At 29.5% G+C, this 20772-nt stretch overlaps 1 protein-coding gene across 4 annotated transcripts in view; it reads right to left on the bottom strand.

Annotated features, from left to right (window-relative positions):
• LOC129958498 (tumor protein D54-like) overlaps nucleotides 1-20772 on the bottom strand; it is a 41448-nt gene that overhangs the window by 8489 nt on the left and 12187 nt on the right. For 2 of the 4 annotated variants that reach the window (XM_056071015.1, XM_056071016.1), the window contains exons 1-3: nucleotides 4886-4994; nucleotides 3197-3330; nucleotides 2483-2631 (exon numbers count right to left, since the gene is read on the bottom strand). In XM_056071015.1, the coding sequence (XP_055926990.1) occupies nucleotides 2483-2631; nucleotides 3197-3330; nucleotides 4886-4988 (386 nt within the window). In that variant the 5' untranslated portion in view covers nucleotides 4989-4994. Of the gene's footprint in view, nucleotides 1-2482; nucleotides 2632-3196; nucleotides 3331-4885; nucleotides 4995-20772 lie in introns of those variants that run through there. The other 2 variants (XM_056071017.1, XM_056071018.1) reach the window with 1 other exon arrangement.

Here is a 20772-nt window from a genome sequence, read left to right as displayed (position 1 = left end):
TCGTCACCCTCAGAAAAAGAACATGTACGGTATCTGCGATAACTTTTTGAGCGTTTGGATCAGGATGGACTGTCTATAAATTCTTGTAAGTGAGCATTAGGAGTACACACGTTAGAACTTTTAGGATTTCAAGTAAGTAGTATTAGAATAAAACCTTTACCAGACAGAGTAATTGCTATTTTAAAATTTCTTAGACCATCCACTATCACACAGTTACATCGTTTTCTTGGCATGTAAAACTGCTAGAGAACTTTCATTAGACAAGCTGTCCATATAGTTACTCCTTTAGTAAAATTTCTGGAAGGCTTAAAGATTAAAAAGCATTCAAAGCAAAAAGTTGACCTCAAACCTGGAAATGTTCTACGAATCACTGAGGGCACTACAACTTCTGAAAAAATTAAGTTCTGAAACAGGCTACTTTATTACATCATCCAAAACAAAATGTACCACTAAGCATTTGGGTTGAGCTTCAGATTTTGCTGTATATCCAACATATGTATCAATGTTCATGATAAATTGAGGTCCTTGTGACCAGAACCAACTTCTGCTTATGGGGATTTTTTTTTTAATATTTGTTCCAATTGTATTAAAAAACTGTTCGCATTGGTTTCTGAGAGTTGATGGTGTTCAATCACCACTCTCACAACGTTACACTGGTTCTCAAGCAGTCATCAGACTAAGTGACAAAATTATCAGAATTTTCATTAATGGAAGGAAGAAATCTGTGTCAACATATCAAATCAAACCAGGATTTTGTTTGGATTATGACAATGACATTACTTCTATTTCTCAAGTGCCTAAACAACAACAAGATAAAACGGAAATAACTATGCTGCATCCAAATGAACAAATTAGTAAAACTGCAAAAGAAGCATCACGTTTTTTTTCCATGTAAATGAGAGCTGTGAATAAAAAGGTGAATTAAAATCTAAATCAATCTTTTTTTCATGTAATTCTGAAGATAAATATTTGTCATTTATGGAAATGAGCAACCTTCTGAAAACCGCTATTATTTCTCCATAAGTTTAAGACAATCACGAACTTGTTTTTTAACAGTTAGGTCTGGAGATTTTTCTTACCAATTTCTGTAGAAAATATTTTTATGTTAACCATTAACAGAAAGATGAGCATAATTTTTCTTACGAATGCTCCTGATTTTTTATTCATTTTTAGAGATTACAGAGCTTTTACACGAGGTTCATCTATGTAACAACTAGCTTGAACATAAAAATATTTACTAAGTGGTATTGATAAGATAGACCTCCAAACCTAACTTATAAAAAAACAAGTTTGAGATTCTCATAATCTCATCAATGTCACTGAAAAAGTGCCATTGACTACAACAAGAACTAATAAACTGTTGAAACGACATGAATAATGCTGCAGGTAAATTATACTTCACATTAGAAATCCTTTTAAATTAAATTGTGAAACGTGAATTTTGAATATTACTACATTAAAAAGTCTTAGCTAAATTTATAAGCATGTCTTATAACTGTTGTATGGTAAAATTTGTTTTTATATTGATATAATTAATGTCCAAATTCCATTAAAATGGAGCCTTTAGTTTTTCAAAAATTCACAAAATTATGCAAATCTCTTAAATTTTGAACACCAATGCATTAAAATCCAATGAATGCCGATTTTACTTAAATATCAAAAGTACATAATTTAAAAAATATAATATATATACTTTTATTAATGTATAAAATGATTGAATATTATCTTTAAAAAAGATGTTTTATACGATTTTAAATTCAAATTCTTGTCTTTTTAATACATTAGAAGAAAAAATACCATATTATACTGTACTTTAGCTGTATTGCTACTAGATTTAAAATTTCGATAAAATACGTATATATAACAATGTTTAAAAGATAAAATTTAAGCAATTTACAAATGACATAATTAACTTAAGTGACTTACAAATGACTTAACATATAATTGCATTATTGTTTATAATAGAAAATTTTTGTGATGGTTTTATAATTCCCCCCACCAACAAAAGTGCAAACAAACTAAAGCATAAAATTAAAAAAGAAAAAATAAATTTTTAAATTACAACATAATAAATTTCATTAAACTATGAAGTAAAAAGTAAATTATAATTGATTAGACAAAAATTTCATGATCCAATTTTTGAGGTATTTCTAGCTCATACATTGAAAATCTAATATACAACATATATAGATATTTTCATAACACTAGCAATTTGATATTAGTATAAAGGCTGAGAAGCCACATACTTTTTTAAATGTGCATTTAAAATCAGATTTCTTTCTTTCATTTTTTAAAAACCTTTCTTGGTTTATTAAATTCCTCCTTTTGAACTGCAGGAGAGCTACTGAAGACAAATCTCTCATAACTCTGAATTCCAGGCGAAGTAATTAACTCATGTTTATTTTTTCTATATTATAAGTAAATTTTTACAGTTTTACTAAGCAGTGAAAATAAACAAGAAAATAAGCAAAAATTATCATACGCTGGTGTTTCTTGAATATTTCTAAGACTTTGTTCTACATCGTCTTTAAGTTCCTTCCATGGAGTAATCCCAAGCTTTCGTTTCAAATCTTGGGCATACTTCACTTTTACCGAAAGAACTTGTCTCAATGTAGCAATTTCTTCTTCCGTCTATAAAAAAATTATTCAATATAAAAAAAGCAGTTGATTATCATAATCCAAAATATCATTTTTTTAAATTAAAAAGATTGAATGGAAATATCATTTTTTAAAGATTAAAAGAATGAAACATCTTTCAATTCTCAAGATAAATACCACAAATCTATCATGCATTTCTAAAAAACATACAAGATATCAAAACTTCATTTACATAACATCTGATTTCATAAAGACTTTACTTATTAATACTCAAACAAAAGCTGTATATAAGAACCGGATAAAACAAAAATCCTTCAACTAACATCTAAGCATCATTTTATCCATAATTTTATCTTTATCTTTTCTTTTTTATAAGCTTTTGTTATTTTAAATAGCAATTTCAAATATGTATATATGTTTATAGAAATTCAAATATATGTTTTTATATGTTTTATAAATTCAATAATTCCTATCACCATCATATAAATATTTAACAAAAACTTTAGATGCTTTTATACTCTTAATTCAAAAAACAACAAAAATAAGATTCATCAATTTCGATCTTATAAAAAATGTTTACAAATAGAAACGAACTAACTTTCGCCAACTCAATTTTCCATTCATCTTCAAGTTTGGCCTTTTGTTCAGGATCAGTGACACCACCTATCTCATGAATTCCACTGTCAGGAGTGGCATCAAAGGCTTTCTCTTCAGATGCCTCAAAATAATTATCTGAAAGAAAAAAAAATATTAAAAGAATATTAATAAATACATTAAAAAAACATTAACAGATTAAAGTAGTTAATAATAACAGGTTCTATTATTTATCTTCAAAAAACTTTCAAATTGCCGGCAAATGTACAACTTGGTTGTCATCTTTTATTCGGAAATTAATTAAGAATTCAAACAAATTCATCATCCAAAAAACTGATTATATTGTTACAATTACTACAAAATCGCAGGCTCAAAAAGTATAATAATAACCAACAAGAATTTATGTTGGAAATTGAGAATATTCAAATTACTATTTTGTACTTGGAGTAAAATTATACGTAAAATATAAATAACAGGATACTGATGACTAGAGATAATGACAATTTTACTTTTGACAAAAACATAAATAAAGTAAATATTATATTATATTATATATAGAGAGATACATAATATAGATTATATTATTATATAATATCTATATTATATATAGATATTATATAATATATATTATAAATATATATTACAGAGATAAAGCATAATAAAAAAAATAAAAAAAGAGATTAATGGTTATATTAAAAACTGACGAATATGTTAAATTATTATATTTTCAATATACCGTTAAAAGTTTCCACACTCAACTTAAGATATACCTCCCCCCTCCCCCCCCTTTTTTTACACAATCATTTTTTATTACTATTTTTCAGCCGAAGTATTTAAAAAACACGCCTTACTAAAAGGCACTACTAATAATAAAAAATATTTTTTAAAAATCATTAATTTGTTATATTTTGAAAAACATTATTGCAATAAAAAATCTAAGATATCACTAGAAATTAAAATTTTACAATATGAAATTAATTTTAAACGACAATTTTTAATATTAATTATTGTTTGGCAATTTTAAGAGACCCAGAACAAATTGCGATAAACCAAATACTATAAAATTTATTTTCACTGCCATAAAAAATATTATTCATTTTAGAAGTTTTATTTTTAAAAAAAGTGAGGGGGGGACGAGTGAGCGAAAGTAGGGCAATAATTTACCCAAGTAAACGGAATTTTGGAATAAGGGAAGTGTAACAAAAAAAGCGATTGTAAAAATTAAAGACTGAATAAATGCTAATACAACGTAATATAGCAGGCTTTGAAAGTAATATAGCAGGGAAAAAAATGCGGAACAAGGTAAAGATGACAATAGCCAGCATAAGTTAAAAATCAGGTAATTTCTAAACGATGATATTATTTAAAATATTATAAATCAGTCAACATATGCAATAATAATAAGGATGATAGCAATAAAAATATCGAATACGAAGTTTCAGAAAACACTAGATTAAGATGAAATTTAAGAAAGGAAAAGTTTCTAAAAATAAACGCGAACAGGGAAATGATCAAATATCTATAAGAATTCGATCATCTCCACTGCTGAATTGGAAGATGCTGAAAAGCAGAGGATGGAAGAGGCAACAAGTAACAATCCACAATATGGGTCATAAAGGGTTAAACATTGACATCGATTATTCGGAAAGCCGATTATCCGATCCTTAGAAATAATAGGGAAAATAATGCAAACCATGTTCAAAAGCAGTGATATGGAGATAATCCTGATATCGTGGAGGACATTCGAGGGACAAAGGGCGCCGTGCTGGGGCTTCCTCCTCCTCCGAGTGCTCCATGGCCTCTGCTTACCACTGCCTCCCAAACGATCGATCGCTCACCCCCCTGACGTCAGACGCTGCCGCATCACGACAAAACGGCTCCCGAAATACGCACAAAAATTCAGTACTCCCCCAAAGAAGGTACAAATTATTACGGAGCAGAAAAAATTTCGTAAAAAGACTTTCGTGAATTAAAATTCTAAATTTGCCTTCATTCTATTTCTCTTTATTTGACTCAAGTTCTGAATTTTTAGATTCCTTTTTTGGCAGAGTACGACAGAACAGCAAAATTATATACAATTACAGAAAATTATAAACTATATAATTATCGATATAAATTTGAATTTTATGAAAATTAACATTGCAATTAGAAAATGCCATTTTCTGTTAAGACACATAATCAAAAATTCCTCTTAAAACAATTAATACTATGCACAGTCAATTCAATCAAATGGCAGTCTAAAGAACGGAGTTTCTCATTTACATTTGCTTCACAATAGTAATAATCAGTACCAGAAATAGCGTTCCAAGCCTTAAAAGATAATTTGTTTAAAAGAGAGAAAAAAGAACTTATTTAAACTATTAAAAAAACTCAATCTTCCAGAAATTTCAAAAATTTTCATAAAGCAGGCAACTTTGAAAATGATACCATCAGCAAGAATTCATAATTGCCTCAATTTCTTCAAACATTTCTCTCCCTCTCTCATTTTATATAACACCGAAATATATATATATTCTCAACATTAGTCTTAATGTCTCTAAGGTCGACCATCCTGACGTATGCCGAAGACCTAACATCGCACAATTCTATGTGTAGATTGGAAACTGCTCCAAGATTATGATATTTAGCCAAATTTATTCTCAAATCCTCAAACAATGCAATCTAGTCAGAGATAGTCGATAGAGAATAGTTGCCTATACTTAGAAAAAAAATCCAAGTTAAAATAACAATCGAGGTTATTCTATTTTAAAAACAATTTTAAGGGTTTTTTTTTTTTTTTTTTTTAACAATTTTGATAACATAGTTTTTAAAACACTTTTATAAAGCTAAAAATAATAAACTACTATAGATCCACAAAGACAAAAAAAAAAAAAAAAAAAAGTGGTTTTTCCAAACATATTTTTTTTAAGCTAACAATAAGAAATTATTTAAGAACCACAATGTTGCTTTCTATAGAAAACAAATCAAGTGAAGAATGAGATTCCCCCATTTCATATTTGTGGCAGGAACCACAGAAACCATAGAGAGACACTACGCGTACATATATGAAACATTATTAGCGGGCTGTATTCACCAACAAAAAGCAAACATTTTATTAATGAAAAACAATATATACATAAAAATATCGATAAATTGAAGGAATCCAATCGAAAATGTATTAGCACCGTCATAACATGTTTATAGCGCGTAGACAATAAAGCCCAATCTTTCGTAACCGGTATTTATATATTATCGCATTTCATAAGTTCATAAGAATTTTTAAAAAATGCAATGGATATGCATTTTGAGAAGTTAGCAATATGTTTGGGTAACAACGACTTAACAAAGACCATCAAAATGCAAATCTAAACCAGCTAATATCTCCCATATACAGCTTAACTAAACAGATTTTTTTTTTTTTTTTTAAATCCGTAGTATGCAATATAGAAAAAAGTAAGCAAAAAGTCATTCTACGTACCCTCATATCATCACCCACCTCTAAAAAATTTGTAAGGTAATGCAAGTAATAATAAGGTAAACGTAAAACAAATTCGTAAATCTAAAAATATAGTTTGATTTGATTCGCTGAAACACACTTTTCATTCCTTTCATAAAAATATGGAGTTTTTGCTAATTGTTTAATCATGACCAGTAGATTGAGAAGAGATGGAGCTCTTGCGCCTTGATGGTATTTTTAGATGTTAACTAACAAAAAAAAAAAAATCATGAAGCAAATATCCAATTATGCAGCAAAAACGCTATATACGGAAATGTTGGAGTTTATTGTTCGCATTTAAAAAATATCTATTTGTAATACGACTGAAATAACATGCGAGTACATTAAAGTTCCATCAATTTCATAAACAATATATATGAAGTAAAGACAAGATAAATGTCACAAATAGTTTACTTATTAATAGGACAAATAGTTAATAGGACAAAATCACAATAATTAAAATAGATAAGATAAAAAATATCGTTCAATTAGGAAAAAATTCACTAAAACATTTATAAAAAATATTCGGCCGATATTAAATGTAACTGTTTAATTTCAAATAATGACAAAAAGTTTGGAAATTTAAAAAAAAAAAGCCTAAAATTTGTAGAGGAAAAATCTAAAGGGCAAAATGGTGAATAAAAGGGCGTATGGTCAACGCAACCATGCAACGAATCGTGAGAATTCTGCCACTTCCCACTAAAATATTGATCACTTGTAGAGAACTTCTGACGACCGTTAAATCCTGCTGGACGTGCGTGCATGCAATTTTAATGGCCGTTAAAAGGGCCAAAAATAATTTTGAAAATGTTTCTGAAGAAAAGATGGGAATAATTTTAATGCGAGCAGAGCTTTCTATTGTCCTTAAACGGAAGATATTAATACTTCGCGATCGAAATGTTAATCAGATACTTTATATCGAATACGAATGACTATGGAATTGTCTATCAACTTTCTTTAGGTTTATTTACATCCCGTTTTGAAGCAAAACGAGAACTCGTTATTTTTGTTTGAACTTCATTACAAATGTAAAAAAAAAAAAAAAAAAAAAAAAAAAAAAAAATGCAGTTTTTCAAACACGGCAAATCAAATTCACTCTCAGATTGTCAAAAAATCAATACGTTACTCTATTCAATTTCAACTGTTACTATCCAAAACAATACATATACAGTGGAATTCAGTTAATGCAAAATTGCTGGAACAACAAAAATTCGATTCATTCTAAAATTCAAAGAAAGAAAAAAAAAAGAACTAGACCTAAGCCTGAATAGAGCAAGAGAAAACGGCATTTTTTAAACATAAAAATGACAAAGATATTTTAACAAAAAGAAGTAAATAAACAAATTATTTCAATAAATAAAGTTATTTATCCAACTTATTATACAGTAGTAAAATCTTAAGCGCGAATTAAGGGCACCAAAAAATTATTTGCTTATGATCAGTGTTACACAAGTTAGAGATCATTTAATAATAAAAACAATTTAAGGGGGGGGGAAACGCTTTATAATTTTCTGTTTTGATTTCGAATTAACCAAAAAAAATTAGATTTATGAATGATATTTCAACATTATGTCCATAGAATTTCAAGGGAATTGAGAAAAATTCGAATTATTGAGAGATTCCAATAAAAATGTTCGAATTAACCAAGTTTCATTGTAAAGCGTTTTAAAAATTATATGTATTATAGTTAACCCTTTATATTAGGATAGCTCAATCTCGGGCACCATAAGAGACGATGCAACAGTGAATAATTATGCATCCAGTTATTCTATGAGCAAATGGGTTAATGCGCGAAAAAATGTTTCAAAAGATGTGAAAGTGTTCAGGTTTTAAAGTTCAGGCCTTTCAGTTTCATATCACTTAAATCCCAAAGACTTTTTGGTTACCTTTCTTTCTAGAACTCTAACAAAAAGATGGGGTTTTATTCATTTCTTGAAAAAATTGTTAAAATCTAGAGGATCAAAATTTTCCATCCGCTCTTTTTCAAAATCATAAAAAGGAGGAGAATCTACATTTCTTTTATGCTGGTTTGAAATGAAAAATGCTTTTGATAACGGGTCATTTTTAAAGAAAAGAATTTCTCAAAATTGGAAGATCTTCTTTTAAGGTGTCATTCATAGGAATTCAAAGAGCCAACAGTAAAATTAAAGTATACTCAAATATTTTACTGAAAGCAATGAGTTTGGATAAAATAATGGCAAAGTTTTGACAATTTAAATGAAAATGTAAGCAACTTTTTAATGTAAAATACTGCAAAATAAACTTAATTTCTCTATTTCAGGAAAAAGAATTTTTATTTCAGACATATTATTATATAATTACTCTTTTCTGAGGCCATTTTATGAAATACACAAAATAAGAATTGAAACGTTACATTAATTTTAGAAGAATCAATACAATACATTTCTAAAGCAGATGTGATCTAATTAGATAGAAGGGGAAACAACACAAAGTGTTAATATCTATACCGACTTCAAGTTTGGGAAATAAAACGTAAATTTGTAAAATAAAAAAAAAAATAATGAAACGTATTAACAATCCGACAAAGGATTATGTTAAAGTTAACAAATATATATCGAATTATACCATATAAAATACATATTATTAATTAGAACAAAATTTCACACAATTTTTTATACGAATAATATTTGATAACGTTGGCATTAATATTTTATAATGTTTTAGTGCAAGGTCCAATTTAGGTCGAGGCGCGCTATTCACAACTATGAGCGTTCAACAAAAGAAGAATTTGCATAATATATATAATTATTTTACCAATAATAATATCAGTCATTTATAATAGTACTAGTTAAACATTTCTGGGAAAAATCATTTCAAAATCTTAAGCTATAGATCACAGAAATATTCATAATGGTTTAGGAAGGATATACTCCTAAGTGAAAACAGCTTGATAAATTTTCCTTACAGATAACATCAAAATTAAAGTGAAAGTCACTTTTATAGAAGGATCAGAAAGAATAATTTGCTAGATCTCAAAGATTGTGGACCACCGAATGTACGCGCTTCGTATAAACACCCATTACAGGCGAATATAGCTAGGGAACTCGAGACAGTTATTTCAGATTTTCCAAACTTTTCAGTTAACCATTTTTTTTAATACTTTGATTTGAATCGCAACATTAATTAAAATTAAATATCTTTATTCTTATAAAAGTATCCGAATTAATTTCAGATTATGTGAAAAAAATCTCAGTGCACAGCATTTATCAAAAATTCTTTTCTTACAACAACTAAAATTTCCAAACCTTTTTTATTCATTTTTTACACATTTTTGTTTAAACATTTCTGAAGGTAATAAAAAAAGCAAAATGGGTCGAGTTCGGTGGCAACGGGCTTGAATGAAAGATTATTATTAGACATCGGCTGCAAAATTCGAGGTACTGCAAGAGAGTAATTACAATATAAAAATAGAAATCACTAAATCATTTGAAAAATATCCTGCATTCGCTAGAGCGAGATATTTGGCCATGTTTCAACTTTTTGCAGAGGAATGAAGGAGTACGCTCTTTTATCAGCATGTAAATTTCTTTACTTTTGAAAATGATAAAAAAAAAAAAAAAAAAAAAAAAAAAGCAGCATACATATACAAAATGACCGGAATAAATTTTGAGCTAACTTTTTTTTTTCATTTTTAAGAAAAGTACTGTATAACCCCAGTTGAAGCGACAATTATCGATACAAACAGTCATTGAATATAGCATATATTTTACAAACTTAAAACGGCAACAAAGTTATATCCCGATTTAAACTAAACTTTACCTACTGATTAGAAATTGGATAATTTTCAATCTAAGACTAAATTTTTTCTTTAATATAATTCAACATATGAAAAATTTGGAATACATGACACAGATCACGATATAATTTGTTTTTCCGCGGATTTCCCACCCACCCCTTTTTATTCTTTCTTTTAATATACATAAGTAAACTTGTGATTTGTTCGCAATGTGTTAAAATATTTTGTTTATTCACATAAATTTATGTTTGCTAATCTATTATCAGGCAATTCTAAAATCGCAGTAAATGAAAACACACACAAAGATTGTCACATAAGAAAGCAGTGTAACATGATGATATTAAAAAGAATTTCTTCCTCATCATTGGGAAAGGCGGGAGGATAAGTCAGCCGACGAAGCCAGGTGAGAAAAATTAGTGTCAAATTTCATTAGCGTCACAAAATGGAATACATGCAGAAAAAGAAGAAATTTCTACGCGATAATGAAGTAAAGCTAACTTATCACGTTCCTTCCTGAACAGAGATATTTTTACACATGTTATATCATACGCATACTGATGCGCATGTTATATCATTTACAGTTGACACAAAGGAAAATAATAATTGTAAAATATCTCGTCATTGAAAAGCCTTACATACACAAAAGCATACAAAAAAATTAATTTTTAAAAATTAAACAACACTGTAGTAACAAAATAATATGTTGAAGCAGTTATGTATGAAGTTATGAACGCATTAGCGAGATAAATAAAATATTTACAGAAAAAGATGGATTCTCCTACAGCGTGAGGGATACATTCCACATCGCGTTACACGAGACATGCATTGTCAGAAGAATTTATACAAGTTGATACAGCGTCTCTAATTTGCAACTTCGCAATATACTAATGAGATGTTATTTTTAAACTTCAATGTTCAATTATAACCAAACAAGTAATTGCAAACAGTTGCTTTTCAAAAAATAATAAAATTAATTAAAAAAAATATATCCGTGAAAATGTTCGATTTATCCTACATGTCATACAGAGCTGTTATCAAAGGGCTGCTTACTTGTGTATTCTCTCGCTGAGTTGAGGAAGGGAAAGGAACGGACGGAGGGAGGGAGGGACTTGCAACCAAATCTTTCAAAAAATACTACTAGCCTGATTTTCAAATAAATAAAATTTGTAAAAAATACAAATTTTTTTAATTTTAAAACATAAGAACTATATTGTGTGTTCTCTCAATGAATCATTAAAATGATTTAATAAAATACAATTAATTAATTATAATGTATTAGAATTTTAATCCCTTGGCTTCGAGGCCATTTTCGTGCCGACGAACCAGCAACTCGAGACGTTTTGTAGCGAGCGCTCTTAAGTGAATTTCTTACCTCTAATTTAAAATGATTATACACACAATTTAGCGTATAAAACTTTTATATTCACACACTTTATTTATCTTGCGATATTTCAAATATATGCTCAATTTTTAAAAAGAAATAATAGTTATTATCGCGCATCAAATTTCCATCCCAAACAAAGTGGTGAGCGAGTCACCTCTTGAGTTGCGGCATTAAATCATGTGGTGAGAAATAATCATCTTTCGAGGACAAAGGGTTAATAGTTCATTAATTATTTTTTACATTCCATTTGACAGTTTCTGCAAACATTTTGTTATGTTAACTTTAAACAAAATTTATTATTTCGTTTTTATTTATCATAATAATGAAATGCTTTCATCTGTATCATCAGGAAATCATTACCTAGAAATTAGGGTTATTATCTTAGTCATTTTTTTCCAAATACATATTAAAAAATAAAAGCATATTTCTACAGTTTTGCTTTTATTTCAATAACGAAAAATAAGTTATAAACATGTAAATTAAGGTGAAAATATGTTGAAATGCGAAACAAAATTCACTAGAAATTCATAGAAGGGTCTCGAAATGTGCATTTCCTAGATCAGCACAATCCCTAAATCTACCATTGGATATAAGAGAGAAAAAGTAGTAGCAATATTTTCGGCGTCACATTACATGAAGCGCATTATATGAGTCCACTGTATTTCACTGAAGATGTCAGCTGATGCAGATTCGAAATATTAAAAAAACAAAGCAGGTTTTTCCATAACTTTTTTCCACTCATAAACCTTATTCGACAAAAAAAAAAAAAAAAATCAAAATGCAAGGCGTGCATAATTAAAATTATATATTTTTTTATAAGTCTATAATTAGTCATTTGTTAAAATGACCCGAAATTTGATCCGAGTACATTTGAAGTTACTCGGTTTCGTTTGGTGAAGGGAAAAAAAAAAATACTTCAAAATCGGTGGACAGAATATTATAACCATTTCTAGGGTCAGTAGTAAATGTTTCTTTGGTGACTTTCTTTCTTTTCAGAGTGCTATTAAGAGTATTGCTGTTTTCGTATACTGTTTTTTCTTATAATAAAAGTTTCGCCTAAGATCGTCCTTTGACCGACAACATTCCCATGTTTGAAGGGCTCGTATGAGCATTTCTCTGGAAAGCAATCTTTCCATTTAAATAGGCTTTATAATAACCCTCACAACGCTAGACAAATTTTTGAAGAGATCCTTTTCCTTCACCAAACAAAATCAGATTCCTTCACAAGTTTTCTAGATTTCAGGTCACTCTGGCCAGTTATTTGTAATTTAAAGCATTTTAACTTTGATTATGGACACCCTGTATATAAATAACACAACATAAAGCATAATACAACATACAAGTGAAAATTTGCAAATAGCCTTTGAGTTATAAAAATCCAAACAACTTACATGATTTTCTCCAATATTTTTCAAAAATACTATAAAGGACAAGAAAGGTTTGGGCAAAAGTTTCATGACAATTAGCCACATAGTTAATTTTTTATTAATAAAAGAGTGAAAATATCTTGATCTAAAGCACTGCCAAATTTATCAAATGGCAATAGATAAATTCAATTTAAAACAACCACTTCGTAAATATCAATAAAATGTTTTAAAATTTCAACGCCTTCGAGAATGTAAATTTGAGAAAAATTAATTTTAAGATATACTAATATTATAATAATGGATTAAAAATTAATAACTAAAAAGTAGACACCTAAAAAAAATCTAGTTTATAGTGCATTAACAAAGCTCTTTTTAATATTTCCTTTGTTACGTTTTTTAATCATTTGAAAGGTCATTCTTTTTCTAGTCACGGTACAATGAAATATTTTTAGGATTGAGATTGCTTAAGAAAAGTGATTCATTTAGCTTATTAGATAAATTGAATGTATTAATTTGGTTAATAAATAACTAAGTAACAAATCAAGACGTTTTGTGTGAAATATGAAACTGAAGCATCTAGGTATCATCTGAAGTAAAAATTTGTGAGAACTTACGCCAGCCTACATAATTTCACTAAAAAATGATAATTTAGTGTTAAAATACTTCCGACAGCCTTAGAAAGGGTTAAATTGTGGTGCAGTTTTCCAGTATAATCCCAATCTTCCAAATTTTATAATTTTAATTAAACATCTGGGAAAAGTGTAAATTCTTTTGTCTGACTAGTAATCTGTTTTGAAATTATACGAAAGTTTACAGAGCGTGTAGTAAAATGACGAGTACAGCGTCAGCCCAAAAGCACCACACTACACACTAAAGGATTCTGCCAATGCAGTAGTTCTTATAATGAATATCGAATAACCATCCTGAATTTTCCGGGGTCATGCTGTTTAATGAATAAAGTAATGCATATTTTCTACTATATTACAAGCTAAATACATGGCGATCAAAATGAAAAAACTGTAGAGACAAAACAGTTGTCATAACAACGTCGAATCTCAGTAGAATATGACAAAAAAAAAAAAAAAATAGACGAAGAAAGCTAAACAGCCCTTCTTATAAATATAATTCCGTCGGCGTCGTATAATAATTCAAATCCCAGCCGTGAAGCAAATTTATTACGAATTGCAAGTGACATAGGAATGCAGATACTAAAGAAAACATGAACTCGAACGTCTACTTAATCAATGCATTTGAAGTTAGGGTTCCAAAATTTTGTTTTTAAGTCCAAAATTTTGGACATCGTTTTGCAGGATGATAGGAACATGAATTTGGAATAAACTTCACTTTATTTTTATATGGAATTTTTGCACACGGGCAGGACAGATGAAACTGCGTCTGTTCGTACCAAAACAAAACAGCAAAGTGTGAGAAATTTTTCCTTTCGTGCTTTTACTAAGATATTCTGATAGGGACTTCTTTGACACGTGTCGATTTAGAAAAGAGAATCTTAAGTATCGTTGGAAGGTATGGCATAAGCATTAAAGAATTTTATCCCTTCGTTGGAAACGTGAAAAGGATCAGGAAATAAGAAGGATGTCGGGTATTAAGAAATAAGAGAACATTATAGGAAAAAACTAATACACAAACGTATAATAAAGGTTAAAAAAAAACAGGAAATTAATTAGGATATAAAATAAATTAGTACAATTACTTAAATTATTAAATTAGGATAAAATGAAATCTGTAATGTAAATATCATTACAAATATATTTTCTTCTTACATTTATCTAGATTTTATAAAGCGTCTTTCTTTTACCATTTTCTGAAATGTATTTGGTTATCATACACCAATAGTTTTACATGCTTTCATTTAATTTGATTTCTTTCACGTTCGCAGAAATGAATTCCTATTTATACTGATGTGCTTGTTTCCCTAACACTGAAACCCGATAGACTAGTCCTAAAATTTCGTATGGTTGAGTGTCCCCAACGAAAATATTTTATTTTCAGTACGTAAATAACAGTTAATCGATTAATTCTAATAAATGATATATATGAGAGGCGCAATCTGGAGGTAAATTTGGGAACAAATTGGTCGCAAGATCCTATAATAGAAATTTTTTTTAAAAAAATGTGGACTTCAAAACAAAGTCAAAAAATTATGAGATCATTGAAAATAATACCATAAGGAAATTAAACCACGATGAATATCATAAGGAAAAAAATTCTAAAGTATTCACAAACTTAAAAATGCATTCTAAATGCGATTAAAATTTCAAACTACTTAAGAGCATTCTCTATCAGCGCCACACGTTCTTACAATTTCGTTTTGACCGTCATATTTTAAACATTTTCTACCTTTCAAAAAATTCTTGTAACTAGAATATTTCGCAATTCACTTACAAAAACATGCTTTTTCTTTAAAAAAAAAAAAAAAAAAAAAAAAAAAATCGATTTTCCGAAAGACATTTATTTTACCATACAACAAAACTTCAATTAAAAGAAAAAAATCTCAAAAGTCGTTACCCGATAAGATCGCTGTTATGATTCTCTTCCCTCCCCCACCCACCCACCCCCCAAAAAAATGAATTCCTTTTACGGAATCTAATTTTCCTGACGTTTAGGTAATTCTAGAAGTAGAAGTTTTAAAGTAGTCAATTTTATATGCTTCTAATAAACTTTTCTATTAAGCATATATTTGACAGAGAGTACCAAGAAAAAAAAGAGACCGACTATACATGAAGAATGTCAACGAAGTTTCCAAATAATCGGGTTTGTTTTTCAATCACTAGGCTATTAAAAAAAATTTCAATTAAATTTTATCAAACATCGAAACCAAAATACACATCACATCTAGTCTTTGACACAAATGCATTTAATGAGAAATGTACAACATTTCACAACAAAAATGCACTTAACTTACCGCCATTCTTAGCAGCACAATATTCTGAAGGAGGTCTCATTGGATTTAAGACAGATCTTAATGATAACACATCAAATCAAATAAGCAGATTTTGTAGGGAAAAATTTTTCGCGAAGAGAGAAAACAATATATTTTTTAATTAAAAATATTCAATTAAAATTTAAGAGAGCAGCTTTAAGACAAAATTATTGCTTTAAAATTTCTAAAATAATATAAAAACCCATATGAGAAATTACGATACCTGTGTTAAGTGCAATTTAGAAAGATAGACTCACAATCGAAATATCTTTTGAATAAGTTTACTTAAAATGCTCTTAAACTGTCATGAGCGATATTCCGGCCAAAAGATTCTCGCAATTTTGAATCACGGTCAGATGCCAAGAGAAACACAGCTGAACCTCTCTCTCCATTCTTCTCCTACATACCAACGGAAAGGTTTTTGATCCTCGACATCTTTAATAAGCACGAGGTATGTTTATGGGGTATATCTTTATTGGGATCGGGTTTCGAACACATAAATCTGCAGTCATGAGGTCGCGACTCAGTTACGCGGCTATCGTGGCATTTACGAAAACTGAGATACAGAAATCCTTGTACATATAAATAAATATATGTGCGTTTTATATACAAACCTTATGAAGTTATTTTAAAAATTTCTACCGATTCAAAGGAATTCTATATAATCCAGCAAATACCAGGCCACAGGACTGCAAAATTAGAGAAAGTTTATTTTAAAAAATCGCATTTTAGTAAAAAACTTGTGTTTATCGTGCAAATTATACAGAAAATTATGCTATATATAATAAATACTACAAAGTATAATTCAAAATAAGAGCAGAGCTCATTGTTTACATTCCGCATTCACTAACATGCGATTGCAACGACTCCCCTCCCCCTTTAATACTCCCCAGTCAGCTTAGCTAAAAATGCCAGACTATAAGAGGAACTAGATTATTGATGGTTTACAGTACTTTAATTATTCAATATGGGATCAAAAAATGTTCTGAAAATTTTTAAGCCAAGCTTGTTCTTAAATTTTAAATAAATTAGAAATATCTACCCGTTATCTACCCGGGGTGAATCAAAAGTATGTTTGATTTTTATTTGTGTTTTAATTTACTTTGTTGCTAATGTTCCTAGTGTGTTTTGATTAATGCACTCTGTAAATAGAATCAGTATTTGTAGTGTACTAATTTGATAAATAAATAATAAAAGCTAATAATTTCCGACCACGGGATAAAAACTACATAAATTTAATTATCAATTAAATTTACATAAAATATGGTTTTTAAGATGATTACTGTAGAATCAACACAGAAGCTAATCTTAGATTATCTTATATTAATCAATACTAAACACCAACAGACAAGTGATGGATTATGACCTGTGTTCAAAAAAAACTAGATAGACTCTAATCAGCAGATAAAGAGCAAATTTCCGGCTTTATCGGAAAATATCTTTAAAAAATGTGTTATGTACTTAACTTAGTACACAATGCAGATGAAATCAAAAACATTTGTCGGAAATGTTTCACACCTCACATGAAAGATGTCCTTTCCCATCCCCTCCATGTTCAACTCTCGAGGTCAAATATTTATTTATATATGAAACATTACTTTAGGTAAATGCGTATGTGAGAAGTGTTCTCGTTAAATTAGTTTTATTTTTCTTTATAATTCGGTAATGTTCAATTTTAAGCAACTTTTTTACAGTTCGTTAAATCCTTGCCTAAAAATTCAACAGACAAGTTCACCACAACGAGGCAGAAAGCAGAAAAAGAAGGCGTATGAAAAATTCAAAATTTACTAAATTTCAAAATGAAATTTCCCTAAATCTGGCTTGACAAGCCTTTTTTTTTTATAAGTTTTATTTTTAAAGTTTCTCATGTGATATTGCAGCACAGCGTTGGGCAGTTAAAGTTACAAAAATTAGACTCGAAGTAAAGTGCGAAAAAGTCAGATGCCCACTCATCTCAGAAGTTAAAAAAGAATTTTGAATTCAAGAATGTAGAAAATAATTTTTAAAAACGCGGATAAATGAATTTATTACATTATATACAAATATCGATGAAACTACGTAAATATAATATACAGTATTGCCCCTCTTTTATACATTTCAAAGACTAGAAGAATTATGGTGTAAACTGGGTGAAAATGCAAACCGCGGGAAACCATTTACAATAATTATCACTAAACTAATATCGGAGAGGGCCAAGAAAAAGTGCTGTAAACGACGGAAACGTAAATGCGATATAATATTGCATAGCATTGCAAATGTATTTCAAGTTACACATCTGAAACTCTGAATTAGAAAAACCAAGATTTTAATTATAATAAAAAAAAGTCCATGTCAGAAAACTTCCAAGTAAAATTAATTTATTGTCCACAAAGACATTCAGTTTAACCCTTCGCACTAGCAGATCGAATTTGATTAGTTTAATTTAGTTATACTATCATTCTATCTGAAAGTAATTCTAAGGCTACTTGGTGACGGAAGTCGTAATTTTGAACCCCCTTCAGATGACAAGGATAACATCAGACCTGGCATCCCCCTCTCCATACAAGGGAGGATGTTTGTCCTATGACGCAAAATTTAACATGTACTAGGCCCGCATACACGTTGAATCTTTCGAGGAAGTGGTTTTCGAAATTTAGGACCTTACCATTAGGCCACCACGGTCTCGGAAGTCGAGTGTGACTGAATACGGGTGACATCGGCACCAGCTCGTATGCCGCGTCATTCTCGACCAAAGGCTTTACGAAGAAGGAAAATGTGATTTTCATCTTTCAAAACTGTCACAATATCTACTGAATTATATTTTATAATTTTTGTGACTATAAACGATCCTTTATAATCAATGAATAATTATGCGCTTAATTAAAAAAATAAAAGATTGATAGATATTTAAATGTATATTATTTTGACGATGACATAAAACATTTCATAGATATATAAATCTTAAAATAATTGAAAGCAAATATTTTAAAGCTCTCATTTTGAAACTTGCATATGAAAATTATCCTACAACTTAAACATTAGCAGTCTGTTCTACAATTATGCAGATATAAGTATCGCTGATGGATAACTATTTATTGACTCCACAGATGTTGAAAAACTCTGCATACATTTCACTTCTAAAAGTGATTGATTTTAGACAGGTATTACGAAACATTTTAACTTGGGATTCCAAAAAGATACATATGAGACAAGTATGTATTTTAAATAAAAAATTAAATTTCAACAACTCCCATTTTGCAACTGTTTGAAATATATTTCAGACAAATGCCCCGATTTTTGACAATAATCAGATGATGAAGACGACATCTCAGCATTACGAACTTCCAAACCATGCAATCAGGAGGAAACGTGAACTGAAGTGGATTTAATATGCATCAAATTCTCGTACATGTCGGGTCTTCATTAGAATCTGGTCTTGCAAATCCAAACAGCCACTGCAGTCTCAAGTTAAAGAAAATCAAAAGAAACATTGAAAATAATTATTTTAAATCTTCAAAAAATGCAATGAAGTAAATAACCCGAGGGCTGAAGAGGAAAATTCAAGCGAGATTCGATTCCACAATACGCAATTCTGGAAACGTCACAATACATGTTGAATTACCTTGTAATGTGATGATTTAACAGAAAACATTTAATGTGTAGTAGCATGCTATAATCTGCTTTCACTTTTCTCTTCAGTGTTAGTCTAAAAAAATATCTATTGTAACATTGCGTTATTTCATGCTTTTATCTTGTTGGAGACGACAGTTTTACATGGAAAACAAGGCACGATAGCATCCAGATGTAGTCAGTGCATAGACACTGCGGAATTGAAGTACCCTCAATTTTCGTCACTGTATAAATATATAATCAATGATTTGTTTAATTTTGTATGTGATATCTAAATGCATAAACAATCGTACCATTTCTTTTAGTTTTGAATCTTCTGGGCAAATGCAGAAAATAGAAAGAAAAAAAAACTTTATTTTGTACAGAGAAAATTTTTGCTGAAGAATGTTCCGATTCCAAACAATATCGATTTCTGTAGCAGCGCATGTGCACTCCCAAAATGTATTCTCCCCACTCTTGTGAAAGGAAGAAAATACTGTTTTTCGACAGCACATTCTTCTCTTCCCTATTTTATCAGGTGGTTCGGAAACTTACAAAGATTAGAGGACTGCGACCCAGCAAAAAAGGGAACTAGTAAGTCTACAGTTGTCAGAAAAAGAGATCGCCTTTCCCCTCCCCTTTAAATGGCTGGACAATGTTGAAAAAGACTTCAACCTGCTAGGTGCCAGAAATTGGAAATCCGAGACCCTGGATAGGCAGCAATGTCGTAAGCTGATCCGGCCGGTCATGGTCTGTTCTAGGCTGCAGTGCCGAAGAAGATACTTCACTTATACAAACATTGAAAGTGAAGTTGTAAACATTTTTCTTCTGCAAAATTTGTTTTTCGCGAGTCAGAAGTTTGAAGATAAATAAAAAATAAGCATTATTAATCATAAAAAATTAAAAATGTCGAACTAGTTCCTTTATAAGTAAATGCGAAAACAACATCTCTATAAATGTATTTATTGAATTTTTTAATTCAATTTTATACTTTGACAATTTTTTTATCTTTATAAACGAGGGTCAGGGAGCAGTGGCGTTGCGACGGGGGAAGAGACAAGAAGGTAT

This window comes from Argiope bruennichi, chromosome X1, assembly GCF_947563725.1.
Source record: "Argiope bruennichi chromosome X1, qqArgBrue1.1, whole genome shotgun sequence".
Taxonomy (NCBI): domain Eukaryota; kingdom Metazoa; phylum Arthropoda; class Arachnida; order Araneae; family Araneidae; genus Argiope; species Argiope bruennichi.
The sequence above is the reverse complement of the archived record's forward strand: the minus strand, read 5'-3'. Positions and strand labels throughout refer to the sequence as shown.